Genomic DNA, 21,066 nt, shown 5'->3' on the forward strand with positions numbered 1-21,066 from the left:
CTAGGCGTGGGGGCAGCACCCCAGGCCTGTGCTCAGCAGAGCCGAAAGGTCGGCAGACAAACAACAACTCCACAAATGTTAAGAGACTCAAGAACTTTAACCAGAGAAGGAATCTGACTAGATTGACAGGTAAGATAAATCATGGTGACCAAGGTGGAGGGGTGATGGTAGGAGACAGAGAAACCACATAGAAATATCTCAGAAGCCTGATGAGTCTTAGATGTGGGCCAGCAGTGGGGATGATCAGAAGGCAACCCAGGCTGGGATGTGGGAGAAAGGGAAGGAGAGGCACTGAAAGTCTGGGTCTCCAGCTCCAGTGACAGAATTGCTGTTAGTGCCATCCACTGATAGGAGGAGTATGTTGGGGATGAACAGATTTGGGGAGAGACTGCGTTTAGATGTGCTGAGGCACCAAGGGGACACCTAACTAACTGGTGATGTCTACTGGAGAATTTATTAAAAGTCCCATAAGTTCAGAGAAGGTCTAGAAACAGATTGAGTGGTTGATTGCGGGAGTGGGTGAACAGGTAGGGGATAGCAACGTGTAAGAAGACAGTCTGGAGGCAGTGTGGTCAGTCTGTGAGAGGACTCAGTCACAGGCCTGATAGCTGGCTTCTGCTATGCCATTGAGTTCTGAGTGAGCAGTGGCTAAAAATGGAGACACGAGGACAATAGATGGTGAAGGGAACCGCAGCCGCTTGCCTCAAGCATTGAACTGTTAGCACTACTTCAGTGTTTCCTCATGATGGTCAGAAAGAAGCAGCAGACTGTGTCACCCACTGAGTTACACGCCCAGCACTAATACCATATTGGGATGTCAGTACCCTCCTCTGCCACCCCCAGCCCCCCACCCCCACTCCAGCCTTAATACGGTTACACTTTTGTCAGCTCCTAAACTGCAGAGGGGCTGAAGTGAAGGCTTTCAAGGGGAAGTAGCATTCACGGAGTCTTTCCTCAAGGCATGGAGGGAACACATCTTAACATCTTAACATCAGCTGCTTATCAGCCTTGGCTTGCACATGGTTTGTGTGCTGTTGCTGCCCTCATGAGGTGGCACATGTGAGGAGCTTTGCATTTAAAGTGTCAATGTATTTGCTGACTTGGAGAACTGACCCCATTGAGGAAGGCAGTGTTCTCTGCTGTTGGCTGCTTCCTGACTTTAGGATGCTGTCCCCTTGGACTCATTGGGCCATTCCCGACATGTTCCAACCAAGGAGCCACAGAAGTGTTACAGCTCGCGCTTCTGTGATCACCCCCAGAGGGACCAGTGGGGTTTCACCCTTCTCCCTCTCTTCCACCTCATTCCTGACACAACACAGGCAGGCTTCCGACGGACAGTCCCACTGCTGTCTCCCAAGTGTTGGGCTCACAGGCATTACCACAACTGGTACTTTCCTTAAGAGGAAAGCTGACAGAGTTCAGGCTCTTGAGGGTTTGTGCACTGTGTTGCCAGCAGGCAGGTTGGTGACAGAGACTGCTTGAGAGCACAGGAGGGACTGGGGTGGCCAAAGGCAGTGCAGAGGAAGGGGAGTTGTATAAAACTCTGCAAAAGGAAAGTGTCCCATTTTTTTCTTCTTTTGATGCTTTAATTTCTAACAGCACTTGCTAAAATTTCTGACCTATTATAATGTCTGAAAGTGGTGTTAAAATTTCTTCTTTAGGGGTTGGGGATTTAGCTCAGTGGTAGAGCGCTTGCCTAGCAAGTGCAAGGCCCTGGGTTCAGTCCTCAGCTCCGGAAAAAAATTTTTTTTCTTTAACAATTTAGTGATTTCAGTGAAATAACAAAAAATTAAGTTTTGTGAAATAATATTTCTTTTGAGTTTATGCATTTTTCACTAACACCTCGTTCCCTGGAGCACTTTGCATGCTGGAAAAAAAATTTAGCTATTGCTGGTAACACCACTTGCCAGCCCGTATTTAGACATTTGAAAACATGGCATTTGGCCCTTCAGAATATAAAACAATGAGAAAACAAAATCTAGCATATGTCAAACTTAATACAGCAAAGACAGAAACCGAGGTGGCACTCAAAGCCTCCAATCTTGTTGGGTTTTTTGGATGCGTGAATGTTGACTAATACGTATTTGTCAAAGAAAACACAAAGATACTGAGAATGTTACCAACATCTATGTCAAAAAGTAGAGTTTCAGCCCAGCGTGGTGGTGCATGCCTTTATTCCTAGCAACCCTGAGGGATCTCTGAGAGTTTGAGGCCAGTATGGCCTGCAAAGCAAGTTTCAAGCCAGCCAGGGCAGAAACCCTGTCTCAACACACACAGAGAAGTAGAGTTTCATACTTTGAGGTGTCAAAATCTCAATCGTCCGATTTTCCCAGAGAAGACTCAGGAGCCAGATGCTGTGGTAAAGGCTGCTGGCCCAGAGGGGCAAAGAAAGCACCCGCTGACCTTTCTCCTCAGCCCATGTCCTAGCAGGACCCCTCACTTCTTAGGTCACCTCCAAAATATCCTCTTCAAACTGCTCCTCCCTCCTACTTCCTGTGTGTGTCTCTATCCGTCTTCCTGACTCCCTCTTACTCTGTTTAATTCTTTTTTTTTTCTTTTTTTTCTTTTTCTTTTTTTTGGAGCTGGGGACCGAACCCAGGGCCTTGCGCTTCCTAGACAAGCGCTCTACCACTGAGCTAAATCCCCAACCCCACTCTGTTTAATTCTTAATAATCCCATGTTCATGCCCTGTCCACTGACGGCTCCACCTCTTGACCTGTGGTTGACTTTATTTAATCCTGTTTACAATATTCAAGCAGAAAGCTCTTGGATTAAAGGTGTGTGCTAGGAATAAGCCACACAAGTAACACAGTAAAAAACGACTTCGGGGTCCAGTGATCAAATATCCTGCAACAACTTCATTCTCAAAATCACCACAATCCAGTGTGGACAGGGTTCTTAAAAAATACGGGAGAGGATATATTGTTTGTTTTTGAGACAGGGTTCCTTGGGGTAGTGGGGAGAAACACAATCCTAGCTGTTGTGGAAATTGAGGACAAGCCTGGCCTTGAACTCAGAGATCCGCCTGCCTCTGCCTCCCTAGTGCTGGGAGTAGACATGGCTCAGTGTTGGAGCGCTTGGCTGTATACGAGCGGGGCTCTAAATCAACCCCAGTACTACAAACAATAAAAAAACAAACTTGTAAGGGAGAAACAAAGATATTGAAAGATCTTTTCTATTGATTCCTATACTTAGAAATAATTTCTAAGTAGCCATCGGAAATGTGCGAACTATTGGAAAGAACTGCTTCACATTCTGAATCTTTCTACATTGACTCTGTGTGTAGCAATGGTTTCGTCGTTGGCTGGTGTGGTTTTGGAATGGAGCTACTGTGGAATATGTTCATGGTATAGTCTTGCTCTAGAAATACTATGAGGGCTGGCAGGGGGCTCGGCGGGAAAGGTGAAAGACCCCCGGAGCGGGGAGACCCTCACTCAAGTCTCAGGATGACGCGACACCTCAAGAACTCACACAAGACCATCCTTGCTGTAATCACATGAGGTTTATCGATAGGAACCAGTGCACTGGAGTCGAGACTCATATCCCACGCAGGGACAGTGGAGTTTGACCCCGAGAGGCTGGGAGAAAGGGTATTTAAAGGGAGAAACCACAACCCGAGGAGGCAGGGATGGCGTCATTGGAAAGTGTGGAGAAGACCAGTGAAAAATCACAAGGAGAAACTCTCTGTTTCTCAAGATTGTTTAACTTTATGGTCCACTAGTTCCTGGGAGAAGCTGCTTCCTGCTTCTCAGGATTGTTCTCTAAGATTCTAATGTAACTTCCTGGTCAGCTAGTTTCTGAGAGAAAGCTGTTGAACCAGCAGATGTAATTACCTATTCTATAGCCCTGGGAGGGGCTTCCTGGAACATACAATTCTAGGGCCTAACCGGTTTCTTTCTTCTGCTCTAAACTTTGTGTCTAGGGGGGCAACTTTAAAACTTTACCTTACAAAGGCACTCATTGCCTAGCCTGACCACCTCAATTCCTTACCCAAAAGCCACGTGGTCGAAGTCAAGAACTGACTCCTGAAAACTGTCTGACCCTCAACTTCATCCCATATTACTAAACAAAAAATCTACAAAATACTGGATCCGCTTACTACTTGACTGTCAATGTTTTTTTGGTATTAGTTCAACAAAATACAGGATGTTTTCTCATAAAACACAACATAAAGACTCTACACTGGTTTGTGTAGGACTGAAACAAAAATCACAGGGAGACACAGGACAATTTAAGAAGCCTCTTGTGTTTATTGTCTGATTTACAATTTATTATCTGATTTACAATTGATGAAGCAAAGGAAGCGCATAAAGAGCTATTGGCGATATGACAGGATAATGTTTTCCTGGAGCCCCCAGGACCCCATGCTGGGGCCACACGTGGCAGTGGACTGGTGTGCATGCCTGCAGTGCACTGAGCACACACCTGATGGCAGAGAAGGCCCCACACAGACAGCCCTGGCTACAGAGGTCAAGCTCACGTGAGAACCACCCGCTACTAATGATGCACTAGGAACCTGGAATACTGTGTAAAATGTGGGTGAGCTTCCTCTGACATCCTACCCTGACAGGGTCTGATCATTATGTCAGACCAAGGGCAAGCAAAAGCCTAAAAAACAAAACCCACTTAATTAGCAGTGGCTATTTACATAAGGTTTGGGGTCTTCAAAAATTCAGGGCAGTTTTAATTCTGAGCTCAAGGAGACTCTCTGAATAGGTAGCAGGGTACGTGGGAGTGCCTGAGAGATCACTACTGAGACTCCTGAAGGAGAGAACAGTTGGGTTTCCCCAGGCAAGCATGAACGCACACACCAGCTGACATGAATGAAAAACAAAAACTGTGAACAGTATCCTGTGGAGAAAGAACTCACTTGAAGGTTCTAGTTCTTGTCATATATTGCAGATAGTCTCACATAACAGGTTCTCAGGCTGTACCAAAATAACTTTAGTGAAAACTGAAAATCAGCAAAACCCAGTTTTAAGACAGGATTCACTGTTAGAGACAAGCATGCATGGGTACAATTTGTTTTGACAGAACATCAAGATCAGTTTAATTTTCAAAAACCCAAGTCTGGCTTTCTTTAATCAGTCGTGTCATCTGGCTGCCAAGACACAACTCTGCTTCCAGTGGCCACTTAGGCACTGACAAAAGCACCGAATTATCGTCAACACAGAACTCCATGAAAATCTAGTTCACTATAGTGGTACCGTGTGTAAACCTGGTGAACACTACTGCCCCCTCCGCCCCACACTTCCCTACTCTGTGCTGTCCCTTCCTTAGAAGCTGTGAATGTCCAGGCAACAGGGAGAGCCTTTCTTCAGGATCCAAGGCACAGCTTTCAGGTTCTGCCGAGGGAGGTACTCAGTTATAGACTAGGAATGCAAACGCTGTTTTTAAAACATGAGTTGGAATATCTAGGAAATTGAAACAGCAGAATTCTTGTTAATGCCTGCTTTAGACAGGGTCACTGGCTAACCCGGAGTCCTTCATACACGCGTGTGATGAACTGTTGACAGAAGCTAGACTGGGCAAGGGGGGCGAAGGGATGGGCATCTCTCCACCCTTTGTTTCTGAGAAATTTAGAAAAGTTTATTAAAGATGCTAGAAATATAGAAAATCCACTGTGTTCCTAACATTGTGTGGATGTTGGGTTTTCTAACCCTCTGAGTGCATCTCTCCTTGGGGAGGAGGCCAAGAGAGGAAGACAAAACTCCCCGGCAGAAAACAATTTCTTGCAAGCAAATTATTTCCAAGTTAAGCACCAAGAGGACCAAGTAAAAGACTCTCTGCCTTGACAAACAAAATGAGCGGTCCCACCTCATCTCCCCGAGGAGACAAAGCAGAGGCAGACTGTGACCACCTCAGGGCACAGCTCTGCTCATCGCCAGCCTGAGGCCTGCAGCTCGGGCTGAATGCCAAAAGCCAGCTTCAGGCCTCACTTGCTCTTCAGCTTCTTAAAGAAGAAACAGAGGGGAAAGCTTAGCTGTCCCATGAACTAGACCCGTCTCTATTGCAAATACCAAGAGAGAGGCAGATGCTTTAGTGGATACAAGGAAAACAACAAAATCCAACAAAAACACACTCTCAAAGCAAGCACCTGGGTTTTACTCCAGTTTATAATTTTATGTGCCTGAGAATTTTTGTGCAAATACATGTCATCTTTCATTAAAAATATGCATAGCACACTTTGGATAAAGTTAGTTACAACTAACTTTTCTTAAAAAATTTAAATATATAAATATACAACATAATTTACTGCCTACTGCCTGATTGCACTTCTGGTTTAAACCCTCTGGCCTCCAAGGAAAACGGAGAAACAGGCAATAATGTTTGCATTCCTGGGCCACCATGTTGTCCAGAAGAAATAGTCTAAAAAAGTTTTTAATTTCAATTTACCCTTATTTTCCTCTTAAATCCCTCCAAGCCCAATCACATTGTTATTTTTTTTTTTTGTTGTGTTGTACAAAAATACAAGCTTAAAAAAAACTGAAGTTCTAATAATCACAAATACAAAGGGATCTATCTGGGTGGTGTTTGGGTTCTCCGTGCCCCAAAGTCCCCGGATAAGAAAGTCTCCATTTCTGATGTAAAGGACAAGATAAAATTCCTTATTTTGCTAACGCTGAGAGTGCACCATTGGATGGGTGCATTTGATCAGGGACCAGCAGGGAAGGCATCTCCCACAGGCTCGGCTCACACCACTCTGCGCATGCACCAACTCTCCGGAACAGCCTCCTCCCAGCAACAGCCTGGGCTGCCCCGGGTTTCCTTCGTAGGCAGGCGCTTCCAGCTTGTGTTCTCTAGAGACAAGGTGCCAGCACTTCGGTATTACTGTCACGTTTCGATAGAATTTGGTTTATTTCTCTATTCACTTGTTTTCAAGGCAAGAAAAATGTAGCTAAAGGAACAACTAGCCCTTTCTTCCATTTCTGTCTCCAAATTACTCACTAGTCCCCACGTTACTAGACTCCATCCTCAAAGACCTCTTCCAAACGCTCTATCCCTCACTACGCCCTCTCCACATTCACAATCCTTCTACAACATCCCTTTTCTCTCAAGTTAGGCCAGTCCCAATTCTCAGTGCATCTATCCTTCATGTGCTAATTTATTTACGAGGTCAGTTAATGTGGACCCCTCAGTCTTCCTTCAGGATACCCATTTTGGGCGAGGTTGTGCAAACTGGGGCTCCAAAGCTACCCATCATGACTGGGAGACTCTGATTCCTCCTCAGTCCACCCAATAAACTGCCACCAGAATTTAAATAGACAGCAGAGTCTGGTTTTTGAAGACCCATTTCTGCCTCTCGGCTTTTCCCATTCTCCCGGGGAACAGGGGTCTTGACCACCCTGGCTATTCCCAGCCTCTTCAGCCTGTCCACCAAGTTCATCTTCAGCTGGCCAACATCAGGAGGGGCCCTTGAAGGTCTCAAGCCATACATTTCTTGCAGGAATGTTTCAGCTGGTCTGGAAGCCAAGAAATTCTCGGAGACATGGACACGGGGTTCAAAGGGCACGGGGGAGGAACATGGTGACTGCGACGGGGAATTTGGTGGTGTGGAAGGGGTGGCCAGGGCCTTGGGGCGAAGCTGTAGAAGGGGGTTTTCTGAAGCTGGGCTGTGGTACACTTTGGCGGAGATGCCTCGCTCCTGCAGGAGTTTGGCTAAGCTCCTCGTGCTACTGAACGTTATGGTGGAGTCGCGCCGGTTTGTGATGGATTCACCAATGCTCAGTCTGTAGGACGCAGCAGGAGAGTTCACAGCCGTGTTGGATGCACTGCCCGCACTGCTTCCACAGGACAGTGATGGGAAACCAGAGCTGGAAGAAAGGTGGGAGAGTGCTCAGTCAGACACCAGCTGACACTCAGCGTTCAAGGATGACCAGCCAGGTGCGCTCTTAAGGGCAGACTTTCCAACTTTGTTTCACTGAAAAGTAGTAAATGCCTAACTGGTAAGCAGTGCCAGCGCTAGACAACGCCACAGGCGGACGTTAAAATAATGAAAAGCTCTGACATCTATTAAATCTTATTTCTTATTTGACAGTTAGGACCACAAAAAAAAAAAACAAAACAAAACAAAACCCCCCCCCCCAAAAAAAAAAAAAACCACCAAAACAAACCAAAAGAACAAAAAACCTACATAAATCACATATGGTCACATATGGAACGGAAGGGCTTTTTGCCAGCTTTCCTCTGTGAACAAAGGTTACAGGATATAATGCATTTTCAGTGGTACAAAGTGATCATACATCACAGTATCAAGACTTTTAAAGATTATGAACTAAAGACAAGTATAAAATTAATAAATTAAGCAATAACCTTCCAGAGCACTAAGCTGTTCAAGGAGAACAGCACTCAGAGTCTGACTCTGGTCAAAGCTCAGCTGGGAACCTCTGGTCTTTCTCCCACCTCCTGGCTGAACTTGCCCTCCCAGCTGTGTTCCTACCAAAGAGTCCCTTTAAGAAGTCTAAGGCTTCTGTTGGCGTCTAACAAATGTAGAAGACCTACAAGTGCGTTCACGAGGGCCTCTACTGGGATCCTGACTGGGTACCACCGTGGTCTGATTGCTTCCCTCTTCATTTGCTTGAATCGCCACCTTATTTCTCCCCTTGTTGGCAGCTAGAGGTTACAGACTCAAACTCCAGGGATAGTCGCCTCAGGGATAGTCTCCCCACTAGGACTCTCATGCTGGGTTTTACTCTTCTGCCCACCACACTCTTACCACCTGCTTGCCCCTGCATCATCTTTCTTTTTTATTTTTGATTATACTTTCCCTTCAAAGACCAAAGTGTCCCTGAATACCACCTCAGATTCTGAATTGCAGGCTAGAACCAGCCTCAATATGGTTCAGGAAGTGAAGTCTGTGTCAATACTTGGCCTTGACAGCTGCTGTCCTACCTCAGAAACATCTCTGCATGGAGTTGGTGAGCTTGACAGTCATGGAGCGAGGGCTGGCCATGCTGTAAAGAGCAACTCGGTGCTTAGGATGGGGCTTGGGACTTGAGGCATTGATGTGGAGGCTGGAGCTCTACCACAAGGGTGACAGCAAAGACCTGATGACAACTTTGGAAACTGATGCTTGCAAGTTTTTTGGGGGCAGAATTCCAAGCTCACTGTCAGAAACTGAAGGCAAAATAAGGAATGGAGGAAGAAGACAAGCTGGTTGGAGACCCAGGTCAGTAAACAAAGGATCTGTCTAGATCTTTATAACCATGTGAGTCTTGGTAGTGAAGCGCTGGCCTTGGAAGGATCTGGAATCACCTGAACTTGAACAACATTAAGGATGGAGGTCTTGAGAGGAGTGTGGCAGCTCACACCTTGCAGCCTGGCTCAGTTTGGGTACAAACAGCCTCAGGCGGGTTTTTTGTGTTAGCTGTCACCTAAGCTGCTGTGCCTCAATCCTTCATTTTATCAGCATACTCTGCCTACTTTAAAGAGTTACGATCAAATGAGAAAATACAATGTCAAAATATCCTAAAGACAAATAGTCACCGAATACTGATTAAAACTGAAGGTGGTTTACAAACAAGACTTGTGGAAGCGCCTGACGGCCCAGGCCCTCTTACCTAGGGGTGACCTGAGTGATGTCAGAGGGGTGTAAGATCCTGCAGGTGGTGAAGGTGAATGTTGAGTTCGTGAATGAGAGACACTTTCCTGGGTTCGAAGTTGCAACTGAAATAAGAGATGTTTAGAAAGCCAAACACAGAATGAAAGACTGGGTTAATTAACAACATAAAAGGCTCATTATTTTGTTAGCAATACAGCATTTATCGATTGCCTTTTGTAGTAGAAAGTTCCTAAATCTGGAAATGAAATACAAAGAATACACTACTATTAACTGATTAGTGTACAACTGAAATTTCAGGACTTTAATATTACAAATAAAGGGAGTAAAAATAGCTTAGAAATGAGAGAAAAAGCCACCGAAAAACACATTAAAAAATTAAGTTCTAGTTATGTAAGCCCCAGGTCAAACTATTCCTAGTTCTTTTTTTTTTTTTCCCTCTTTTTTCTTTTTTTTGGGGGCTGGGGACCGAACCCAGGGCCTTGCGCTTGCTAGGCAAGCGCTCTACCACTGAGCTAAATCCCCAACCCCCCTATTCCCCTAGTTCTTAAGAGTACCGTGCAGACTCTAGAACACTTCACAGTGATGCGAACACGAGGCCTCTCTCACTTTGTTGTCGTTGTTATTACTTGACAGGGTTGAGATTTGTATGCAGGTGGATAAAACTGTCTCTTTAGCACCAACCAAGGCAGTGACACCAGCCTAGACCTGCATTCTTCACTCTTACACATTCACAGTATTTTTCCAAAGCCAAATTTATTAAAGAAGGTCCTTGATAAAAGAGTTATCATGATGTCATGATTCTTTTTACTAGGCACACGTGGGAGTGGGAAGTGGCCGCTAAGAGCCCCTGCAGTCGATACAAACAGCAGTTGCCCACAGAAAAGCATTTGTGCAACTAAGTTGAAACTGTATCAGGGAACATTATTTACTCAAAAGTAAAATAATGCACAAGCTATAATTATTCAGACTTGGGAATCTGGCAGGCACTTTCTTGGGGGAAAAAAAGCTGTGAATATTTCCTGCCAATGACAAACATAAGCTTCAAGTGAAAGTCAGTTTTAGAAAACCGCTAAGAGCTTGGAAACGTCCTAATATTTACAGCCTTTCATGCTGATGGAATTGGTAGTGACACTAATACGCCATGTGATGGAAAGTGTCAACATCCGGGTATTTGTGTAACTGTCTTAACAAGCAAGGCAGGTCACCAACCATGCAGGGCAAACGTTCCAAGAGGACAGGCACATTTTCATGGAAACACACATGAGAAATGCACTGACCGGGCTCCACACTGCTGTGACTACCACTGCCCAGTTCTCATCTGATTCAAACAGCACCCACGGTTCTCGAAAAGGCGATTAAAATACTTTCCCCTTTTCTACCACATGCATCTGAGAGTGTATTTTCTCACATTTTTCGTATAAAACATTGCATCAGACTGAATGCAGAAGTTATTTTATAATGAGAATCTTCAATTAAGTCAGAAATTAGAGACTTGCAATATTGTAAAACAAAACCATTTTCTTACTATATCCAACACTGTTGTTTTTCAGAAACCAGTATTTGCATAACAACTTTTATTTTTAAATGGGTTAATTTTTTTAATAAGTTCTCAGTTTTTAGTCTAACTTAATTAGTTAGACATAACCTATATAGACAAACCTGAGATTCTCAGAGACTTTTAAGAGCATCAAGGACCCTGAGACAAAAAGGCTTTCAAACCACTGACTGACCCGACCTCTCGCTCTGCCTAATTACTCCTGCAGGCTGGTAGGAGAGGGGGGAATTGGGAACATCAGCAGTGCTGTGGGTTTGTACTGTTTTATCTCCACTAATGGGTAAGCTCCAGTGAGACTGTGCAGGGGTAGCTGATAACCACAGCAGGACAATGCAATGTACTGGGTGCACGGCCATATTCAACTGCACCTCCTCTCACCTGAGACTGGTCCCCCTGCTGAGGTCATGGGCGGCAGGAAGATACCCGTTACTGGCGGGGGTGGTGCAGGCTTCTGCTCCAGTTGAAGAGGCTGCTGAACCTGAAAAGTGATCCCCACTTCTTCATCCTCCTCCAAATCCGAGATGTGATAGACGGCATCCTTGGGCATCTGCGTGAAGCCTTTAGTGATGACGCCTGGGCGTGGATCAAGGATGGTTCCCAAGTTTGGTTGAGCAAGCTGCTGCCAATGATGTAGCGTCTGTGATCCTGAACAGGGAAGAGAACAGGCACGCTTTACACTTCCCACAAACCCTCAGCCTTGGGGAAGCTAGAATTATGTGAGCAACAACAGAAATGACAGAGACACTGAGTTGGTTTTGACATCTTTTAAAATTTGTAAATTTAAGTTCCCTGTAGAAAACTGACATGACATGGATTGTCTGAGCAATAACTTTTCTATTTCAAAAGACGATCTTCAAAGGGACATCTAAAGAAGGGGAGAAAAAAAACCCTAAGATTTTTAAACAGGACCCAGGCTGCTCAGGCAGGATGGAGGCCGCCCACTCAGGGACAGGCTGCGCCCTCCCAGGTGGCAAACCCAGTATCCACCCAGCGTAGCCGATGAACTCGGAGGCGGACACCAGGCACTCAGGTGGAAATCCCTTGGGTTTCCTTGTGCTTCTGCTTGCTCGGGTGACAGAGTGGAGAACATGTCCCTTTGTGCCTCTCCTGAAGTCAGCAACTCTAACCAACGCTGGAGCAAGGCAGGAGTCTACAGGGGTCTGCTTGCACTCTTGCTTTGAAAGGAACTTTTAAGCACAGCATTAGAGTCACATGTGAACCATTATTATCCCATAAATCAGGTATTTATTTTGAATTTAAGTTGTGCTTTAGGTAAACCTGAACTGAAGGAGAAAGGAGCACAGACGTAACTGTGTGCCTCTACAGCAGGGGCATTCCTCCCGTTGCTCCTCTTCATTCATCGCAGCCTGTTGGTCCTACCACACGACTGCTATCAATGGGATCCCTGGCAAAAGTCCAGATAAGGGCCTTCCTACTTCCCTCTTCCACCGATGCTAAAACTCCAGGAAAGAACGAAGGCTGAAGACTTGGTGACTCAGGTCTCATCACTCACTCACTGTCTGCTACGTGGCACCACAGCACAGACAGACAGCCTGTGCACAGGGTGACATCTGAACACAGGCTTCTACTTTAGGAAGACATCTAACATTCACACAGCGTCTAAAAGCTGTTACCTTCTAGGGGCTTGACAATCTGTAACTTTTCTGGCATGAAGCCTCGAAGGCAGCCGGCACTGCCGAGCTCCGTGGTCTCTGACTGGTCAGTGCAGAATGAGGCAAGGTTCTCCGTGAGGGCCTCACAGCTGCTAACTTCTTCCTCCTGCTCAGCCAGAATCTGGAGCTTCCGTTCCCATTCTTCAGCGAAGAACTGCTTCTCACTTAGGTAGTTCTGTCTTCTCAGGCTAAGGCGATGCAATGCTGTAGCCAGGTCACTATCTTCAGGGAGTCCTGGGGGGTCCCTGGGATGAGAGTTCCTGTGGGACAATCATATTCAATGATGAGACTGTAGACTGTGAATAGTCTAGACCTCTCCCTTCTACAGTGCTGGACATTAAAACAACAACATAATCATCAACAATACTGTTAACACAACAGTAACTGTAACGTATTGTGCTGGCTGGTTTTGTGTGTCAACTGACACAAGATGGAGTTATCAGAGAAAGGAGCCTCCCTTGAGGAGATGCCTCCATGAGACCCAGCTGTAAGGCATTTTCTCAACTAGTGATCAAGGGGAGAGGGCCCAGCCCATTGTGAACTGTGCCATCCCTGAGATGGTGGTCCTGGGTTCTACAAGAAAGCAAGCTGAGCAAGCCAGAGGAAACCAAGCCAGCAAGAAACATCCCTCCATGGCCTCTGTGTCAGCTCTTGCTTCCTGACCTGCTTGAGCTCTAGTCCTGACTTCCTTTGGTGATGAACAGCAATGTGGAAGTGTAAGCTGAATAAACCCTTTCCTCCCCAGCTTGCTTCTTGGTCATGACGTCTGTGCAGGAATAGGAACCCTACGACACACATCATTTCCAATTACCCCTAGAAAGTAAAATATGTTATGTTGTGCTTGCTAATTTCCCCTCCTCATTTAAATACGAAGCTGCAGGTGTGTCTACTTTTATGTTCAGGTCAGGGACTCCCACAGTAAGTATTAGCACAGGTCACTGAGAGCAAGAGGTACCATTGCTTTATATAACTGTGAATGAAGACAAAGCTAGCTATAGACTATTACATGTTTCTTTATCATGAAAATATGGGTAGAGTGTGGTGGCTCATGCCCGTAATCCCAGCACTCAGGAGACTGAGGCAGGGGAATCACGATTTTGATGGCAGCCTGGGATGTATAGGAAAACACCCTACCTGAAAACAAACAAACAACAACAATAATAATTGAGAGAAATAAATAAATGAGGGAAGGAGGAAGGAAGGAAGGAAGGAAGGAAGGAAGGAAGGAAGGAAGGAAGGAAGGAAGGAACAAGCAAGCAACTGTCTCTGAGAAAGGCGTGAAAACATTTCATTTTGGAGCCACAAACATCCCCGAAAATGCAGTGTATCTGAAAGAAAGCAAGGATTATAAATTTCAAAAGACTGCCTTCTCATAGGTCTTTGATGCACTTCCTCCCCACTTTTCAGCAATGAAATTGAGAAGTCTTTTAGAATTGATGTAGAAGAAACATTGCAAGTGAATGCACACACTCTCCTAACAGCACTGTGGCATGATGTAGGCATCAGAATGCAGTGAGAACTGCCGGCTGCGGAACCTTCTGGACAGTGTGGAGGGATGCTGGGGTCTGAGTACTGGAATCTGGTATGCTAGCACGGTAAGGAATGCAGCCCTCCCCCCACCCCCCACCTTACCCTGGAACCTCTGTGCTGCTCCCTTGGTTCGGGAGTGTTTTGTCCTCTGTTTGCTGAACACCGGACTCAAAGGGCTTTGCTGTCATGATGACACTTGAACGGTTGGAGCCTGGGATGGGCAGCAGGACTGGGAATGTGACAGAGCGGCCCCGTGTGTCGTTGGCAACCTTGACAGTATCAAACACCCGTTTTTGCTGGGCCCTGTCAGAAAGGAAGCATCCACTCCTGTCAGTCTCCTGAGTGCTGTACACACAGGCACAGAACCAGACATAAATCCATCCCGAGAACTCTCATTTGGGGAAATTGAGAAAGTAACTTTGGTACAAGGAGAGCTCCCCCATGGGAGGAGGACCTGCACAGCAAGCGATTCACTCCTGACTGGCAGCCATCACTCCATCCTGTGGTTCCTTCCCTCAGTGCTGAGGGATCAAACCCAGGGCCTCACACTGCCACCCATGCCTCCACCACACAGGCGTGACGCTTTTAAATTTCTACTCGGATGGCGCGGCAACAGCCCTTGTGACCTGGACTTACTTTTGTTTAAAGACAGATTCCTCATCCAAACTCAGCTTTTTACGCATGGTCCCTTCAATCTCAGCTGCCAGTGACTCCTAAGGAAAGGGGTTCAGGATTAGTAAAGTGATATTGTGTGTCAGCACACAGAGCAGCACGTCGGACAGGCTGCAGACCAAGGCCTCTTCTTGTCATGCTGTAGTTCTGTGCTGTTTCATATGTAAGTTTGATGATCTGCTCAGAGATGAGGGCTCAACCAGCATGGCTCTCAGCGGGGTGGACCGAGGATGGCTGGTTCTGGCCTGATTTTTAACATCTATAGATACACAGATGGAGGAATGGATATATACATAGGGGCATGTATGAAACATATACATGCCCTGACTTGACCATCTGAGAAAGTACAGAAGCCATGATACTTTAGTGGCAATTGGCACATCTGCAACCAGGTCTTGGGACTCAGAATGTCATTTCTCAAAGTCTCAAAGTCACCAAAGCTCCTTGGAGAAATGGCTGACTCCTGGGCTGGGATAAAAAAGAACAAAATTTGCATGAAGGAGATCCTATTGGTTCTATCTGGGACAACTTGAGACTCAAAATAAACAATAAAAATGGCTTATAATCCACTGAGTAAATAACAACCCATGCTTCACACTGACTAAACAAATAAATGTGTCAGAAAAGCTTAGTCAAAGGCCATTAGTAAATACTGAAGAAAAAAGGATGGAATTAGAAAACTGCTACTTGGAAATGATTAGCTTTAACTGTCAACTTGGCCCAGTCTAGAACATCTGGAAAAAGAGACTCAATGAGCAACTGTCTATGTTGGGTTGGCCTGTGGCATGTCTGTAGGGGTACTGTTTCAATTAAGTTAACTGAAGAATCCCCAGCCCACTGTGGGCAGCTCCATTCCCAAGGCCAGGGGGGTCTGAACTGTATAAACTGAGCTGAGCGCAAGCAAGCAAGAAAGCAAGAGAGGGCGCATCCTTCATTTTTCTCTGTTCCTGACTGTGGATGTGATACGAGCAGAGGTTTTAAGTTCCTGACTTGACTTCCCACAACAGACTTGCAGACCTAGAATCATGAGATAAAACGAACTCTTTCTTACAAGTTGCTTTTTTGTCAGAGAACCGTATCACAGCAACTAGAACAGTAGTCACCACAGAAATTACCAAAGAACCTGGGAGGAGCTGAAACCAACGGCTGAAAGTTCCATGAAGACATTTACCCTTGATCACTTGGTTAATGTATTATCTGTTAGCTTTCACTCACAGGTAGTTCATTAATAACATATTAACCCTCAAGGGTAAATAAAACAGGCAGGTAACATTTTAACCAAAAATTCACAGTTAGTAAACACTGACAATACGATGAGTGTGCTGGGTGAAATAACATAACATTACTTCACACTGAAGTTACGCACATACCAAAGGTATCCTGTTTGTTTGTTTTTTAATATTTAATTATTTATTTTTTTGTCTGTATATGTAAGTGTGTGTGGAAGTCAGAGGAACCCTGTGGAATTAGCTCTTTCCTTCCAGTTTTATGTGGTGTGATGGTTTGAATATGGTTGGCCCAGGAAGTGGCACTATTAGGAGGTGTGGCCTTGTTGGAGGAGTGGTAGGCATGGGCTTTAGACCCTCGTCCCAGCCCTGGAAGCCAGTCTTCTGTTTGCCTCTGGAACAAGATGTAGAACTCTCAGCTCCCCTGCACCACGCCTGCCTGGATGCTCCCATGCTCCCACCTTGATGATAATGGACTGAACCTCTGAACCTGTAAGCCAGCCCCAATTAAACATTGTCCTTATAAGAGTTGCCTTGGGGGCTGGAGAGATGGCTCAGCGGTTAAGGGCACTGACTGCTCTTCCAGAGGTCCTGAGTTCAATTCCCAGCAACCACATGGTGGCTCACAGCCATCTGTAATGAGATCCAATGCCCTCTTCTGGTGTGTCTGAAGATAGCTACAGTGTACTTACATATAATAAATAAATAAGTAAATCTTTAAAAAAAAAAAAAAGAGTTGCTTTGGTCATGGTGTCTGTTCATAGCAGTAAAACCCTAATTAAGACATGTGGGTTCTGGGGATTGAACTCAAATCTCCAGGTTTGTGCTGCAAAGGCCTTTTACCCACGGAGTCATCTTGTTTGCCCCCAAATATATCCTTCAAAGGACATTTCTGGAGCAGGGTGCAGTGGCCTGCACATGAAATCTCAAGTAGTCAGGAGCTAAGGCAAGAGGATCACGTGAGCCTAGGAGGTTGGAGCTAGCCTGGGTAGTGTAGAAAGACACTTCTAAAATAAATGAATGAGTGACTATATAAATGAGGAAATACACACGAACCATAGTTTACAAGTAGTAGAATAAGAGGCATTGTTGGGAGAAGCAGGAAAACCTGAGAGAGCTCTGTGGATGAGACGACAGTGTGTACTGAGTCAACTCCCTGATGACAGACTGGTGTAGTGCCACTGCTCAGGCACACCGTTCTCTGCACTAGGCACTGTGTCTGCCTTTAGTAAGCACTAAGGGATAATAGGGAGATCTGCAGCTTGCTATAGAACAGTTTGGGAAAACACAAACAATGAACCAACCAAACAAACAAAAAACACCGAGAGGAAAGAACAAATATATTATGTTAAAAAACAAGGAATGTGGGGTTGGGGATTTAGCTCAGTGGTAGAGCGCTTGCCTAGCAAGCGCAAGGCCCTGGGTTCGGACGCCAGCTCCGAAAAAAACAAAAAACAAAAAACAAAAAAACAAGGAATGTACATGAAGGGTACATAAACATTCTTTGTACTACTATTTGGAATTTTATTCTAAGTTCCAAAATATTTCAAAATTAAAAATGAAAGAAAAGATGATGATGTGATAAGCTGCAGAGCCCCTGCCCAGCATGCACAGGTCGTGAGTTCAACTCCCTCCAGTGGCAAAAAAATAGTGTTAAAAAACAAAAACCCAAGCATATGGTCTAGGGTAAGGTAAAGGTGCAGTCTAGACAGTTCTGTCCTCATCAGCTATGACAGGGAAGGAAGGGGAGATGTGAAAAAGTTCATTACTGAAGAGGAGCATAAGGAACAGGTCAGCAGGAAGAGCGACCAGGAAAGGAAAGAAAGAAACTAACGGTTAACACATACACACATGCGCATGGGCACACACTGTACGACACAGGCTGGTCAGTCTGTGCTACACAGTGGCAAGCTGGAGGCCGGCCTGCTGCATACAGTGATGTCTCAAAACTCCAGAGGTGCACATACCTTGCTCTAACAAGAGCAAAGCGTGTTCTGTCTGTTCTAGCTATCTGACAAGTCACACTCTGGAAAGTAGAACCTGAACTTCCTTTCTTTTCTTCTTTTAGAAACATGGTGGTTTGCATTATCTCTTACCCCTGCAAAAACCCCGTAAGCCTGGGAGAAGCAGAGATGAGCGGAAGGGCCGGCTTTGTTCCGAAGCTCTTTTATTTCTTCTTGAGACTCATGTAACATTCCCAGGCACTCCATGTTTCTGTCCTGTAACTCGTGAAGCTGACAGAGACAAAAGGAGGACACTTTATTACCGCTCCAGACAACCCTGGCTACCATAAATACCAAGGAAAAGGCACTTTGAAGGGGTATTGGTTTTATCGAGGGCCCGGCAGACTGTACGAATATCATTTCAACAACAGACTCTGAAGCAAACTCAGTAAGAGCATCTTCATGTTGAGCTGCCGGGGTCTGAGAAGTCTTGGGCAAGCGCTGTAAAGATGCAACTTTCAAACCTGAAGTGCAGCATGGGACCACTGAACTGTCAATTCAGTGTCTGATGGCTCATGCCCCAAACACCCGGGAGGACATACAAAAGTGCTAACCAGTCAGATTCAGCATGATAATCATTTGCTCATGAACCTCACCCTGAGGTCTTTAAGAGGCAAGATCAAGAGTTTAGAAAGTGACTCATTTAATTTGAGAGTGTTAAGCAAACAGTCCCTGACCAGTCTGAAAACCTTTTATAACAATCTGGCAAAAACATACAATGCAGAGTACATTTTCACTGAAGACATTTCTGCACATGTAGCATGTGTCCAGTACTTGAGGATCAGTGCATTGCCCTTCCTCCCATTTTCAGAGACTGGCAGAGGCCGCCATTCTTCCCCATGCTGCAAAGCCATCCTGAATGAGGAAGACCTGAAACTTATGGGGCGTGTGACCCACACCCACTGATGCATCTGGAAATACCAGAAGCATCTTGTACTAGGGAGGGGTCAGTGTGTGTGTGTGTGTGTGTGTGTGTGTGTGTGTGTGTGTGTGTACACTGCTAACATACTTCACCACACCATCAACTTTGTTGGAAAAGCTGGTATAAGACATTCCTTCAGATAGAGGAACCGGGGCTTCTGCCCACCAGTCGACCGTGTTAGCTGTGGACAGCACTCTGAGCAGACGCGCTCTGTGCAGATGCAGACACAGCAAACGCTGCCCCTGAGAATCTGGAGCTGCTCCCATCATCAGCAGGCGCAATGTGACTACTACAAAGCTCTGGGGGAGGGAAAGCTCTTAAAGCGGCCAGTCTTGGAGAAAGCTAGGCTGAAGGGCTGAGGAGACTCAGGGCTGGGGCCTGTCTTCACACAGGAAGGTTCAGTAAATGCTAACTAATCCTTTTAAAACAAAATGTGTATTCTAAGCTGAGGTGTAGAGGCATACCAGCACTGGGGAGGCCAAGGGTCCCAAGTGTGAGGATAGCCTGGGCTACATAGAGAGTTCCATTCTATCCTTAGGCTACATAGAAAACTCAGTTTCAAAGTTAAACAGATAAAGTAAAACGTACATGCAGTTCTCACTTGATCAACTGAGTATAAACTCAGAATAGCATCTAGGAATCTACTTAAAACTTGCTGCTCCAGGTGACTATTATGAATGCTGCACTGACACTGAGTTAAAGTACACAGACAGAGTGTAAGAACATTGTGCTACTTTGGAAAAATACTTATTCGAAATGATCTTACTAGGGAAGTTAACACATGTTGATAAAAAGTCCTATATTGAATGGAAGACCCAGATATAAACCAGCACATAATTATAGCCACTTTATTTGTGAAAGATGCCAAAAGTACATAGTTAGCAACAACAACAACAACAACAACAACAAGTCACAAAAATCACAGCTTCTGGGGCTGGGGAGTTAGCTCAGTGGTAGAGCGCTTGCCTAGGAAGCGCAAGGCCCTGGGTTCGGTCCCCAGCTCCGAAAAAAAAAAAAAAAATCACAGCTTCTCTGACAAAATGGTGCTGGGAAGCTGGGCCTGCACATGTAGAAGACTAGGACAGGATCCCATCTCTCACGCTGCACAGAAATCAACTCCAAAACAAGCAAAACATGAACATGACCTGAGTCTCTGAGACTGTTCAAGGGAAAAATGTGGAAAAGTCTTCTAGTAAGAGGCACAGGCAAGGACTTCTTGAATGGGACCACAGCTGCTCAGGAGATAAAGATAGGACTTCATGTGAGCAGAGGGCGTCTGCACACAAAGGAAGTAGTTAATCAGTGAGCAGATAGCTATGGAATGGGAGACAATCCTTGCCCGGTGTGAGCTAACAAAGGGCTAATGTCTACAATGCATGACTAAGGCCAAGACAAGAAACTAGGCAGCTGATCCACACAGGAGCTAAGGAACAAACAGACCTCAAAACAGGAAACCCAAATGGCCAATAAACACATGAGAAATGTTCAGTCAGATGAGGGCTGGTAAGGAGGTGGGCAAAGTGAACCCTTCGGCAGTGAGGGCAGAAAGGCAAGCCAGTCGTCCATCTATGTGGAACTCACCATGGAAGCTCCTCAAAAACCAAAGCCAGACCTACCATATGACCCTGCTGTCTGTCCCGTGCACCTACCAGCACACCCCAAGCCAGCGTATCAGATACTTGCTCCCCAGTATCACAACACTATGCCCCCCAGCTATTACAGAACCAACCTAAGTGTCTAAAACAGAGGCACAGTCAAGAACATGTGGGTGTACGGGGTAAAATCCATTTCAGCCGTAAGTTAGAACAAAGGTATATCATTTGTAGAAAAATGGATAAAAATTTGAGGCAAACGTGAGTGAATTAAAACAGTCTCAAAAACAGCCTGTTTTCTCCCAGTTGTGTTTGTCACTCTTACATAGCT

The 21,066-nt window shown here is 45.5% G+C and overlaps 1 protein-coding gene and 1 long non-coding RNA gene across 9 annotated transcripts in view; one reads left to right on the top strand and one right to left on the bottom strand.

Annotated features, from left to right (window-relative positions):
* Positions 1-30: 30 nt before the first annotated feature.
* Positions 31-21,021, top strand: LOC120094796 (uncharacterized). Its single transcript, XR_015629584.1, has 3 exons — positions 31-129; positions 18,287-20,067; positions 20,171-21,021. It is a non-coding gene; the product is annotated as an uncharacterized LOC120094796 (long non-coding RNA).
* Positions 4,231-21,066, bottom strand: part of Trak2 (trafficking kinesin protein 2) — a 66,245-nt gene continuing 49,409 nt past the window's right edge. For 6 of the 8 annotated variants that reach the window (XM_087564670.1, XM_087564669.1, XM_087564667.1 and 3 more), the window contains 7 exon segments: positions 18,315-18,452; positions 14,957-15,033; positions 14,423-14,623; positions 12,752-13,050; positions 11,496-11,762; positions 9,561-9,666; positions 4,231-7,814 (listed from right to left, as the gene is read on the bottom strand). In XM_087564670.1, the coding sequence (XP_087420796.1) occupies positions 7,136-7,814; positions 9,561-9,666; positions 11,496-11,762; positions 12,752-13,050; positions 14,423-14,623; positions 14,957-15,033; positions 18,315-18,452 (1,767 nt within the window). In that variant the 3' untranslated portion in view covers positions 4,231-7,135. 8 annotated transcript variants of the gene reach the window in all.

The sequence above is a fragment of the Rattus norvegicus genome, chromosome 9 (genome assembly GCF_021556685.1).
Source record: "Rattus norvegicus strain SHRSP/BbbUtx chromosome 9, alternate assembly SHRSP_T2T, whole genome shotgun sequence".
Lineage (NCBI taxonomy): Eukaryota > Metazoa > Chordata > Mammalia > Rodentia > Muridae > Rattus > Rattus norvegicus.